At 41.7% G+C, this 13,376-nt stretch overlaps 1 protein-coding gene across 1 annotated transcript; it reads left to right on the top strand.

The window, feature by feature from the left end:
* The first annotated feature begins 11,237 nt into the window (after positions 1-11,237).
* Positions 11,238-13,370, top strand: hypk (huntingtin interacting protein K). The gene is made up of 4 exons (XM_015953965.3): positions 11,238-11,444; positions 12,735-12,790; positions 12,894-12,945; positions 13,167-13,370. The coding sequence occupies exons 1-4, from the start codon at positions 11,283-11,285 to the stop codon at positions 13,260-13,262; spliced, it is 366 nt and encodes a 121-aa protein (XP_015809451.1). The 5' UTR covers positions 11,238-11,282; the 3' UTR covers positions 13,263-13,370.
* Positions 13,371-13,376: the final 6 nt, after the last annotated feature.

The raw sequence follows: 13,376 nt of genomic DNA, 5'->3' as shown, positions 1-13,376 counted from the left end.
CTGCAAACTGATCCAAAGTCATTGTTTCAAAATAAAACACAGCTGCTCAGCTCTGGAAAGTCTTGTCACACATGAAAATAAAAAACTCCTGATATTATTTGATAATTCATAAAAGAGCTTAAACACCCCACATTTGCAGTGTTATACTACTGGATAAGAGCTTTTGGGAGTGTGTTTGCAGCATGATGATGTCAAAACTCTTGTTTATATATTCTGGCATGCTTAAAACCCCAAAGAGGCAACTGGTTTCTACTGTGTGACACCAATGCAGCTTCTGTCTTCTGCAAATCAGGCCTTTATGCATATTAGGACTGCATTCCTATAGACATTTTAAAAATCAGCATTAGTTCAGATTTGTGCCTGCTACAGCGCCATAGCAGCTGAGCAGATGTTTGTCAGTTGTTACAGTATTGAGCAAAAATTCATGTATTTCAAAGCAAGCTAGGCTATGTGCAGTTTAACTGTTCATTATTGGTCTGAGATTGGAAAGACTGGCCTCTTTTCTCTACATCAGCAGCTTATGAAATGACTCTTGTCATGGGTAGCAGCAGCGACATGAAATGTTGCGTGTGGTTATAAAAAGTGATGAGTGCATGAAGAGGGAGTGAGATTAGATTTGGGTTAGTGTGCAGGCCCGAGCAGCGGGATAATCCCGTCGTTGTTCAGGATGACCTTCATCAGTCCAGACGAGACTTTAAAAGCGGAAGCCTGCTTCTCTCTGAGCAACCCAGAAACTGTCCACCAGCTCAGCAGTCCAAACACAAAAAAACTTTAAATCTGGTTATGTTTGTTCTTATCCTGCACCTGTTGAACTGAGACACAAAATAACCCTCAAAGAAAACCAGTTCCAGTATCTACGGGTGAAATTAAAGCAGCTCTGACTTGTTGCCCCTCATCTCTGAATAATAATAATGATTATTTTTTTGTACACGTTTTGATCCCCTAGAGGATTTTTTTTCTTTGCATGGGACCCATCGTTGCACTAGTGAGGAGCAGTGGGCTGCAATTTGTATCGCGCCCAAGTGGGGAAACTGTGGGGTTCAGCATCTCGCCCAACGATGCTTCAGCACGTGGCCTTCTGGGACTGGGGATCGATCCTTTGACCATCAGATCACAGGGGCAACCGCTCTGCCAGTTCAGCCATGGCCACCCCGTCCGTATGTATGTGGGGTTTTAAAGAAAAACCCTGACTGATGCAAAAAACATCAGAAAAATTTGAGTGAAGTCATTTATTGTTATCTAGTTGTCATTAAACTTTTAATAACAATGAGTGCGGTGTAGCACACTGACCCCTGGATGAGAAATGCTTCTTCAAACCTAAATTAAATTTAAAGATTGTTTAAACAGAAATGTGGTGAATACTTTAAGTTTTCTGTGAAACAAGAGGCAGAAAAATTATGTACAGTGTTGTGTTTATATTAGCTGATTTAGTGTCAAGGTAAATAAACAGAAGTTTTGTTTGTTAATCACAATAAAAACTGACATCTCATTTCTGTAGGATTTGGCTGCTGATGTTTGTGGATTATCTGAAAAGTAAACAACAGGAAGTGTCTCATTTGCAGCTTTCACAGCTAAATTAAGAATTGTGTTCAGGACTTGTTTATCACTTCTGCCTGTGCTAAAGTCTTTCTAGAACTAGCTAAAAACCTGAAAGATTAAATAAGAAGAAAAGATCCGAGGTTAGTCTGGTTCATGCTCAGATAAGCAGCTTGGAGCAGATCTGTACTCTTAATGATCCGAGGGAGAAGCTACAAGTTCAAGGTCCCACAAAAAAATAACTGAACAACCGGCCCCAGCGATGTCCATAACTAAAACTAAACCAAAAAATTGCCTACCAGGAGTCAGACATAAGACTTACCATAGAAAAGTCAAATTAAACTGTTGTTGCTTTCAGTTTATATATATATATATATATATATATATATATATATATATATATATATATATATATATATAAAAAATCAGCTAACTAACTCAAAGGCCTTTAAATGGTCTCTCAGTCTAGTTCTGTATGCTACACAATCACGAAGAAGACTGTTGACTTGACAGTTGTCCAGAAAACAACCATTGACACCTTTCACAAGGAGGGCAAAACATAAAAGGTCATTGCTAAAGAGGCTGGCTGCTCGCAGAGCTCTGTGTCCAAGCACATTAATAGTGAGATGAAGGGAAGGACAAGATGTGGTAGAAATAAAGTGTAGAAGCAATAGAGATTACCTCACCCTGGAGAAGATTGTGAAACAAAACCCATTCAGCTGGAGTCAGTGCTTCAAGAACCACCAAAAATCAATCAATCAATACTTTATTAATCCCAGAGGGAAATTAGAGTTTCAGCTGTCGCATTGCTTGTGTCAATCTACCAATCTACTCTTGAACAAGAGACAGCATCAGAAGTGTCTCGCCTAGGCTAAAGACAAACAGAACTGGACTGCTGCTGAGTGGTCCTGAGTTATGTTCTCTGATGAAAGTAAATTCTGCATTTTCTTTGGAAATCAAGGTCCCAGAGTCTGGAGGAGGAGAGGAGGAGCACAGAATCCATGTTGCTTGAGGTCCAGTGTAAAGTTTCCACAGTCAGTGATGGTTTGGGTGCCATGGCATCTGTTGGTGTTGGTCCATTGTGTTCTTCAAAGTCAACGGAACCATCTACCAGGAGGTTTTAGAGCACTTCAAGCTTCCTGCTGCTGACCAACTTTATGGAGATACAGATTTCATTTTCCAACAGGACTTGGCACCTGCACACTGTGCCAAAGCTACCAGTACCTGGTTTAAGGACCATGGTATCTCTGTTCTTGATTGGACAGCAGACTCACCTGACCTTAATCTCATAGAAAAGCTATGTGGTATTATCAAGAGGGAGATGCAATAAACCAGACCCAACAATTCAGAGGAGCTGAAGGCCACTATCAGAGCAACATGGGCTCTCATAACACCTGAGCAGTGCCACAGACTGATGGACTCCATGCCACGCTACATTGATCCAGGTCAAAGGAGCTCCAACTAAACTGGGTGCTGTACATGTTCATACTTTCAGTTTATGCACAAAAATATATCATCTAGCCTACATTTCCTTTGGTGATTATGAATTTGATCAGGAAAAACTATTTGTCCATTTATTTAATGTAAAACCAAAAAGACGCCATAAGAATCGACCATAATGTCCGCTAGTTTAGTTGTAAACAAACATTTGGTTCCAAAGAACTCTTGACTGGCTATAAAGCAGCCATTGTTTTCTGCAGTATCATGTAATTGACGTTGGATTATTTTCTGCAGCATGAGTGGGGTGTAAGACAGCCTGTTCCTTCAAAAAAACTCGTGTTGCCCTGAGCAGTCCAGTAAACTACGGCTCAGCATTCCTGGGGGCCCGTTTGCTCCCAGATAATTGGCGTTGCCTGAGAGAGGAGGAAGTGCCAAAGAGGACAAACAAAAGCAAATTAGAGGATGCAAATCTCTGCTTGAGTGAAAGCGCTCAATCTATGGTTCAAACAGGGTTGTGTAATAACAACTGGCTGACCTCCAAGCATTGTTAATGACCCATTCATTAGTCAGTAAGGCTTTGATCTGGAACATTCATGAAGGTTTTTGGTCAGAGTTTTCTTTTTATTTGTGTAATCTGATTAGATAAAAGCAGAGAATAAATAACCACATAGAGTTTTTACCAGTAAGACCAGTTCACCCAACACAGTGTTGCCATTCATGACAGATAATCACTGAACCATTCGTTTGTGTTCTGACTCTACTTGGAATTTCTGGAATAAAAGCAAAAATGTGTTTTTATCTGCTGTCTGGTCATTTTGTGGCTCAGCACAATAAGAACCGTGTGGAAAACTCGGAAAACTCAATTGTCACTTAAAGGGAACGTTTGCTGGATGTTCAGATATGGTCTTTTTTATGGCAGCAGTAACTTGATGCTTCACATTTTAACATTAAAAGTCAAAAAGAGATGAGTCCTCCATCTTTGTTTATGCCAATGGTTTCTACACCAAAATCATCACGAAATAAATAGTTCAGCATGATCATCAGGTCTAAACATTAACCCTTTAACTTCCTCACCAAGAAAACAGCGATTAGGACTTTCCACTTTAGAATTTTTGTGATCTGGGGCAATAAGGGCTTTAGCTTAATGTAAATGGAGCAGATTTTTTCCCATATTTGCTATTGCAGCTTTAACTAACTATCCAAGGATGACACAGAACTCTCTTTTTAACCTAAATGTGGTCATTTTTAACACGCTGATGTCTGAACTTAACTGGTTTTACTGTTTTAACATCCAGCAGAACGACTGACTCTAGCGAAGGCGCGTTGGCTCTCACGATGCTCGACAAACGTTTCAGTGTGAATTCAACCAGAATGTTTTTAATTATCCACTGGTATTCATTTTCACCTGAAGAAGGCATACTCTTTTGTTTTACTTTGCTCAGTGCACCACCGCTTAAAACCTTCAGATCAAAGTCACTTTGATTAAAATTTTTAATTTTACTGTTTCTCTTCTTTTTATTTTTTTTTTTGTTTTGCAACCTGCAGCCATGAACCCACTTTTACAATGCTTGCCTCTTATTGTCCACTTGATGAAGTGACTTATCTTCAGTTTTGGCCTTCAGGGCCTTCTTCTCATTGAGCTGCCCTGCAGATGGTCCCCTAAAGGTATTTAGGCTCCTGATAATGACACCAAGTAAACCCGTTACAGCAGAAAACAGCATCCTGAACAAAAACTACAACTGACCAGCTATTGGTTTCTCTGACTCATAAGTACGATGACACTAAGAAAAAGGTTCCAGGCACTCTCAGCAAAGGAACCCTATAAAAGGAGGATGAGCTTGTCACGTTGAAGGGTTTGGAGGAGATTAGAACCCAAAATGCAGGAACCCCAGATGACACAAGGCAGTAGTTGATACAAAGGAATAATCTGTTTATTTGTAGGATGAAACAAAATATAAATCCAAATGGCAGTGAGCCAATAAATCCAAAAATCCTGAGATCCAGGACACTGAAAAAACTCCAATAGAGCACAAAAACCTGAGACTTTGAACCAAAAGCTCACCTAGAGCACAAAGTCTGGGTACGAGACAAAAACTCACTTCGAGCACTAAAACAATGCTGACAAACAACAAACAACAAGGGACCGACAAGACACTGAGACAAGACAGGGCTTAACTACACTGGGGCATAATGGGAGGATGATGAGCTGCAGGTGTGAGGGGAGGGAACCAGGTGAAAGGGATAACTAATCAGGGAGGAGGAGCAGGAGAGGACACCAGACCTAACTGGGAAAGGACACACACACACACACAGCTGGAGGAGGACATAAACACACACACACACACACACACCTAGCTGGAGGAGGACATAAACACGCACACACACACACCACACACAAAACTGGAATAATAGACCTATGGAAATTATGGTGGGGAGACTGAAGGAACACAGGACCTGAGAGGGAATATCTGGAGGGCTGAAGACCAGGGGACACAAGAGGAACACAAAGAGACACAGACCCAGACCATGACAGAACTGAGACTGGGACGCTTGAGACTGGGACACTTGAGACTGGGACACTTGAGACTGGAACACTTGTGGCTGGGACATCGAGGCTTGAGACAGGGCCGTCGAGACTTGAAACGGGGAGATGTCAACCTCAGAGCTGGGGCTGGAGACGTCGAACTCAGCGCTGGGGCTGGAGGCGTCGACTTTGAGACAGGAGGCGTCGACTTCTGGCCTGGGGGCGTCGACCTTTGGACTGGAGGCGTCGACCCTTGGACTGGAGGCGTCGGACTGGACGAAGCCTCTCGGACTGGCTGGACCGGAGCCTCGTGGATGGGCTGGACCGGAGCCTCGTTGACGGGCTGGACCGGAGCCTCATTGACGGGCTGGACCGGAGCCTCATTGACGGGCTGGACCGGAACCTCATGGACGGGCTGGACCGGAGCCTTGTGGAAGAGCTGGTCCGGAAGCGGTGCGTCCACCACCGCCGAAGCAGGATGCGATGAGTCCTCTTGGACCACCGCTGAGGCAGGATGCGATGCATCCTCCTGGACCACCGCTGAGGCAGGGTGCCGAAATGACAGAAACTCAGATGCAGGTTGTAAAGCAGGGGCCTCTTGGACAGGCGGCACAGCTCTGGCTTCAGGAGCCTGCTGGTGATGGTGGTGACGTTTTTGACGAGTGCATCTCCTAGGAGGTGTGGGGATGACGTTGGCAGAAACGGAGGGAGAAGAGGAGGTTTCTGGGACATCTACTGACCAAGAGCGCAGACCTTGAGGTGAGGATTCACCTCCCTTAGCTACCTGACCCACCAGAAGACTGGAGGTGGCGTCAGGAGGAACCGTGCCTCGCCAGCAACGCTGATCAGGAGATGAAACCCGGACTCTTTGCTGCTGTGACGTGGAGGGTGGACTCATCTGAGGTGTGGAGATGGCATCAACATGTACAGGAGGGATGGAGATGAAACCGGATCTGATTGTCCGAGATGACGTAGAGTGGGACTGGAGAATAGGAGCAGATGGAGGAGGATCACGGCCAAAAGTTTGTAGTAGTTTCCTGGTAAATGTCCAGAACGGCACAAATCTAAATGGACGATTCTCAAAATAGTCTGTAGCCCAACGTAGGGCGCTACCACCCAAACTGAGCAACAGGACGTTAGCTTATTGTAATCTGAAAGATCCGAGGTCAGACGAGCGCATGCTTCAACGAGGGTACGGCACACCTCCGGCTCGCCACAGTACCGGTAGCGGTTTAATGGTGGAGTCCAGAGTTCTGCTGGGTTCAGTGGGGGTCGGTCTATTCTGTCACGTTGAAGGGTTTGGAGGAGATTAGAACCCAAAATGCAGGAACCCCAGATGACACGAGGCAGTAGTTGATGTAAAGAAATAATCCGTTTATTTTTAGGATGAAACAAAAAATAAATCCAAATGGCAGTGAGCCAATAAATCCAAAAATCCTGAGATCCAGGACACAGAAAAAACTCCAATGGAGCACAAAAACCTGAGACTTTGAACCAAAAACTCACCTAGAGCACAAAGTCTGGGGACGAGACAAAAACTCACTTCGAGCACTAAAACAATGCTGACAAACAACAAACAACAATGGACCGACAAGACACTGAGACAAGACAGGGCTTAACTACACTGGGGCATAATGGGAGGATGATGAGCTGCAGGTGTGAGGGGAGGGAACCAGGTGAAAGTGATAACTAATCAGGGAGGAGGAGCAGGAGAGGACACCAGACCTAACTGGGAAAGGACACACACACACACACACACACACAGCTGGAGGAGGACATAAACACACACACACACACACACACACACACACACACACACACACCTAGCTGGAGGAGGACATAAACACACACACACACACACAGCTGGAGGAGGACATAAACACACACATACACACACACACACCTAGCTGGAGGAGGACATAAACACACACACACACACACAGCTGGAGGAGGACATAAACACACACATACACACACACACACCTAGCTGGAGGAGGACATAAACACACACACACACACACAGCTGGAGGAGGACATAAACACACACACACACACACACACACACACACACACACACCACACACAAAACTGGAATAATAGGCCTATGGGAATTATGGTGGGGAGACTGAAGGAACACAGGACCTGAGGGAATATCTGGAGGGCTGAAGACCAGGGGACACAAGAGGAACACAAAGAGACACAGACACAGACCATGACAGAACTGAGTTAATCTGAGCTGAAGTGGAAAACAGCGAGAACCTCCAAGAACCTCCAAAGCTGGTTTATACCAGGAATTCATTCTAAGATTATACAGTCACTAGTGCTGAGAGCGGCCACATCCATCAAATTAGGTACCGACTTTACCGATATCCACTGCCTGAATGATAGAATCAGTGGCTGTTTAGATGTGTCCTGCATTTGATCACAGCAGACCAGGCCTTGTCTACGTTCTACTAAACCATCTAAAATAGTCAAACAAGCTGGAGCTCCTTCAACTACCTTCAGTCAAAAGATGCAGTCAACCCAGACCAAGCGTTCCTTTATAGATGATCTGAATGTGATTCTACTATCACTTACCTGTCACCTGTCTCTATCTGTAGTCCTGTTGAATGCAAAATCCATCTTCTGCCAGCTTGTTTTACAAAACTTTGTAAAGAAATGTTCTGAGATGTTTATCACCTGGGCATGTCTGAAGATACGCCTATTACAAGTTAGGAAAAGAGGCCCCAAGGCTTAGAGACAGGTAAAACACATCATCTACTTACAAAAATCCAAAATATTTCAGCTATTTTTGATTCAATGATTATTTTTTGTCACCTTCCATGTATGTGAAGCATTTGAAAAGAAGGTTGCTTCATTTTATATTTAGCTCTAAAAGTGAGCTGGGTGGGGACGTAAATACTAAAACTACTGGAGCTTCTCTATCAGGATAAAGTTCAGAGCAGTGTCTGCCTCACCTGGGGTTGAAACCAGTGTCCTGTCATATTGTTGAGGCCTTGAATGCTGCAGGGTCCAAACAGTCAAACATCCATCAGTCATAGAGCAGAATAAAGCGGTTTCTATGACGACAGTGACTCCTCTCCGGACCGGATGCCATTTTCCAGGCCTCTCACAGCCCCACACATCTCCAAACTAAAGTGACTGACGCAGTTTCCAGCCCTGCTCTGGACAGACAGCTTGAACGGGTTTCCCTTTCTCTTAATCTTGTTACAGTGGGTGGATTGTTAAAGCTCAAGTGCACGAAAAGCCTGAAAACGTTTGGAGACAGGATATGTGTAATTGAAGGACAAATAAACCTCTTAAAACAGACAGGAATAGAACAAGGTAGAACACAGAGTGATTTAGTAATCCAGACAGTAAGAGGGTCACTTAATCCAGTTATTGTCTTTTTCCTCATTATTTATTAGAAATAACACAATGAATGTTTGGTTTTCATTGTTCAAATTGTACCGAGTTAGCTGAGGTCAGCAATAACAAGTATAGGTTATAGTATTGTACGTGTAACAATTACCTCAAGGTAGAATCAACCATCTGAAATCCCGTCTACGTGTATCTAGTAATTAAATCTATTTGTTAAGTGGGTCATGTTTATGAAGACAAAATGCTCTTTAATTGTGTATGTGGGGCTGCCAACTTTAGCAGAACTCTAGGCGGGGAATTTGATTTTATTGATTTATTTGTTTGTTAATTTTAAGGAGGCATGAAGTCGGTACTGAGGGGGCATTTTAAAAAGCATTAGGTTTGTCAGAGATGACAGAGTACATAACTCTGTGTGATGTGAGTTGGCTCATTTAGGACTTTTATTGGGGCGATGGTGGCAGAAGGGTTAAGAACCCACCCAGTGGGCTGCAGGTTCAAAGCCCACTCAGTATGTCGCTACCATCGTGTCCTTGGGCAAGACATTTCACCTTTCTTGCCTGCTGGCGTTGGTCAGAGGGACAGGTGGAGCCTGTGCTTGGCACCCTTTGCTTCATCAGTGATCCCCAGGGCAGCTGTGTGTGTGTGTGTGTGTGTGTGTGTGTGTGTGTGTGTGTGTGTGTGTGTGTGCGTGTGTGTGTGTGTGTGTGTGTGTGTGTGTGTGTGTGTGTGTGTGTGTGTGTGTGTGTGTGTGTCCTAAATTAAACACCAGGTGTGCACAAATGTTATCAAATCTATGTATTGTATTTTTTTTCATTAGTTCAATTTGAGTTTTTTATGGTTTAAACAGTAGGAATTGTAATCTTGCACGATAATAGTTAAAGCTTTTATTTTCTTAAATGTGTGTCATGTTAAATAATTGTATTGTTTAGAGCAGGGGTGTCAAATATGCGGCCCACGGGCCGCATCCGGCCCGCAAGCGGGTTAAATCTGGCCCGCGAGATGGTTGTGTAAACTTTATTTTCATACTTTACAATGTAGAGTGAAAATAAACTTATCTTTGTGAGCAAGTTTCCTCTGTAATGAGTATAAATAAAACAAAGCTGCGCTCAAGGCTCACACAAGAACTTGAATCACATCCTGAAGTTGGCCGCCACTCAGGATGGGACTTCTGATATTGATGTTCTGGTGAAAGCTAAACGATGTTAAGTAAAATGAGTCAAATATACTTTAAGTGCTGCATGAAACTGATCTAGCCATGTGATCTGTAAGCTCTTTGAATCACTAAGGAATGTATTTTTATTTGTTGATTTTTTTAATTTTTTCAAATTTTCAAGTACACTTCAGGTGTTGTACTTGTACTACACTGTCCTCAGGCTCCAGCCTTGTTTTATATTGATTGTATTAAAACAAAGAAAACAATCTGAAGTTTTTTTTTTATTTACCGGTCCGGCCCACTTGGGACTAGATTTCCCTCAATGTGGCCCCTGAGCTAAAATGAGTTTGACACCCCTGGTGTAGAGAGCTTTAGAGTTCTCTACAAATATATATATACACCTTGTTATCATGGGAAGTCGCACATTCAGCAGATCTGCTCCCTCCCTATGGAATACATTACCAGCTGATTTCAGAAATACCGCTACACTTCAAGGCCAAACTCAAAACTCACCTGTTCAAGATTGCATATTCCCCTATCTGTATTTTATCTGTTTTATCATGGTTTTAAATTGACTAGTTTTTATTGTCCTTGTGCTTGTTGGAATGTTTTATTCTTTTTATTGTACAATGACCTTGAGTTTTTTGAAAAGCACTTCAAAGAAAATGTATTATTATTATTATTATATTGAAGAAACGTTTTGTTGTATTTTACATGTGTAAATAATGACATCATAATACATATTTTTTCTTCCACAAAACAATGTAACTATTAGAAATGTTCATTGTTACCATGAGCTACTTTAACTGCGGTCAGTATGCAGTATGTATTAAAATGTAGCCAATATAAACCCTGTAAAGCAATATATAATGAAATTTCAAAATAATTGTAAAATATATATTTTTTTATTTTAAATCTTCAAATAAATATTTATGTTAACTGCAGCTTCTGTGGAGATCATCCGGAAACTGTTGCTCACGGCTCCAACATATTAGCAAGTTTTAAAACGACTGCGTAAACTCTTTTGCCCTGAACAAAAGTGTTTTACGTTTTATATGATCGTTTACTATTATTATAATGTTACATTAACAGAAATGCATGCACATTTTTGTCATGAATTTACTTAGCATACGCACTTTGAAGTCATTTTTATTATCTATTTATTATAAAGATTTGTTATGGCCCTTTAAATTCTACTTCCGGTACGGCTTCGTAATCCTTCCGACAACTACTTTAATTATTCTTTGTTCCGACCTCAGTGAAGCTAACATGGCAGCGGAGGGAGACGTCGACTTGGACCTCGAAGCCGAGGAAAACTGCACTGGAAAGCCGGTTGAAAAGCCTCGGAAACATGACAGCGGAGCTGCGGATTTGGAGAGAGTCACGGACTACGCGGAGGAGAAGGAAATCTCCAGCTCTGATTTAGAAACGGTGAGACCTGTGGCTAACGGCTCCCCCGGAAACATGCGGCCGCTGATGCGTTCACTGTCAAGAGTTAAAGACCTAAATAATTACAAATAACGGTTTGTTTCCTGTATAAATGAACATTTTTGTCATTTTATGTTTTCTCTGTGTTCTGATTGAACACAGAAAAAACATTTTATTTCATTATTTTATATTTATTTCTATGATAATTTGAAGTAGAAGTTTGTGTATATGGGGTAGGCATAAAAAGCTAGAGACAGCAGGCGAAGCTTCATCTTCAGCTTTTGGTTATTCTACTTGCAATCTTTGTATTATTGTGTTTTTCCGTTTCCTAACTTTAAAATAACCAAATAAATAAACTTGGTAGAACAGATTGATACTAATTGATTTAGGTAGCTATCTTGAGAGTTAGCTAAACACTCATCTGAGTGGAAGAGGGGTAAAATTAATTCAAATTTCATCCAGTATGTGCCCAAGCATGAAACTATAACTCAAACTGTTCAAAACATCAAGTCAAACATGTTTAAGGCAACTATTTGACAATATTTTAGGCAATGCTGACATATAAGGTTCAGAATAACTCATTGGAAAAAAATATTTTGAATTGTTAAAACTGTAGTTTAGCTGAGAGCTGACACTATTGACTGATCACAAGTGGAAAGTGTTTGCATTGGAGCATACAGGTCAGATGTGTGTTAACACACGGTCTAGGAAGAAAAAGCACTAAAATGATGCCCCAGCAGAAGTAAATGCTGCTAGTCATCATGACATGACATGATGATCAACTATCCATCATTCTACAGAAAACCATCAAAGATAAGGTTGTAAAGGTAACAGGTCCCAGAGGGAAGGCCAGACTTCTCTTTCCCCAACTGATCTTCAGCTTGTCCTGTGGCCTAGTTCAGGAGAAAACCTCTATAAAAATAATGCATCACAGCTTAGCTTAGTGAAGTTTCATCTGAACAAACGGCGTTCTGGAACAATGTTCTTTAGACAGATGAAACCCAAGTGGATTTATTTACCCTTAACTCACAGCAGCCTGTGTGGAAGGAAACACTGTTGGCATGAAGATGAAGGGCTAATGATATTTTGAAATGTACATTGTGTGTACCTTTTTTTTTTTCCTGATTTAATAAAGTCTTGGAAACAAAATGATATTTATTTATGTAGGCAGCAAATGTTTGTACCATCAGTGCTGTTTTAAACAAATACAGGAAATGGAACTAAAATGAGGTTTTGTATGTTTCTCAAAAGGTAATTACAAAACTTATGACAATGTTTTACACATTTTTGCAGGCCATGTCTGTGATCGGAGACCGAAGGTCACGAGAACAGAAAGCCAAACAGGAGAGGTAAGATGAGTTCAAGACCTCTGACTCTGTTAGGTTTAGAAAAGTATTTTCCAAACTAAACGGTAAATGAGACTGAGAACATGTTATTTTGCTGCTTTTCCAGAGAGAAGGAGCTGGCGAAGGTCACCATTAAGAAAGAAGATGTGGAGCTGATTGTAAGTTTTTGCTGTTTTTAAATGTTGTACAGAATAATATTAAACATCGATCCACACATGATACTGAAACAAGATGAATGTAATGGTTAGTGCTTCAGAGTATTTAAGCTTGTTCCATGGGTATGTTCCATGTGTTTTTTAAAGGCTTACGAGTTTGATATTTTAGGTGACTTCTGATTTAAGCTGGTTCAAACCTTTAATTTGTTCTGATCTCTGTGCAGATGTGTGAAATGGAAATCTCGCGCACCGTGGCAGAGCGCAGCCTGAGGGAACACATGGGGAACGTGGTGGAGGCTCTGGTGGCTCTGACCAACTGAACACACATTAACACACCGGACTGTTTTCCTCAATGAGCAGTTTTAACTGTTGTTTCAATCAACTCCATCGTTTTTGTATTTTAGTTTTAAATAAAGGTTCGTTGTTTATTTGTG

This window comes from Nothobranchius furzeri, chromosome 9 (assembly GCF_043380555.1).
Source record: "Nothobranchius furzeri strain GRZ-AD chromosome 9, NfurGRZ-RIMD1, whole genome shotgun sequence".
Taxonomy (NCBI): Eukaryota; Metazoa; Chordata; class Actinopteri; order Cyprinodontiformes; family Nothobranchiidae; genus Nothobranchius; species Nothobranchius furzeri.
Note: the sequence above shows the minus strand (reverse complement) of the source record. Positions and strands in the feature narration are given on the sequence as shown.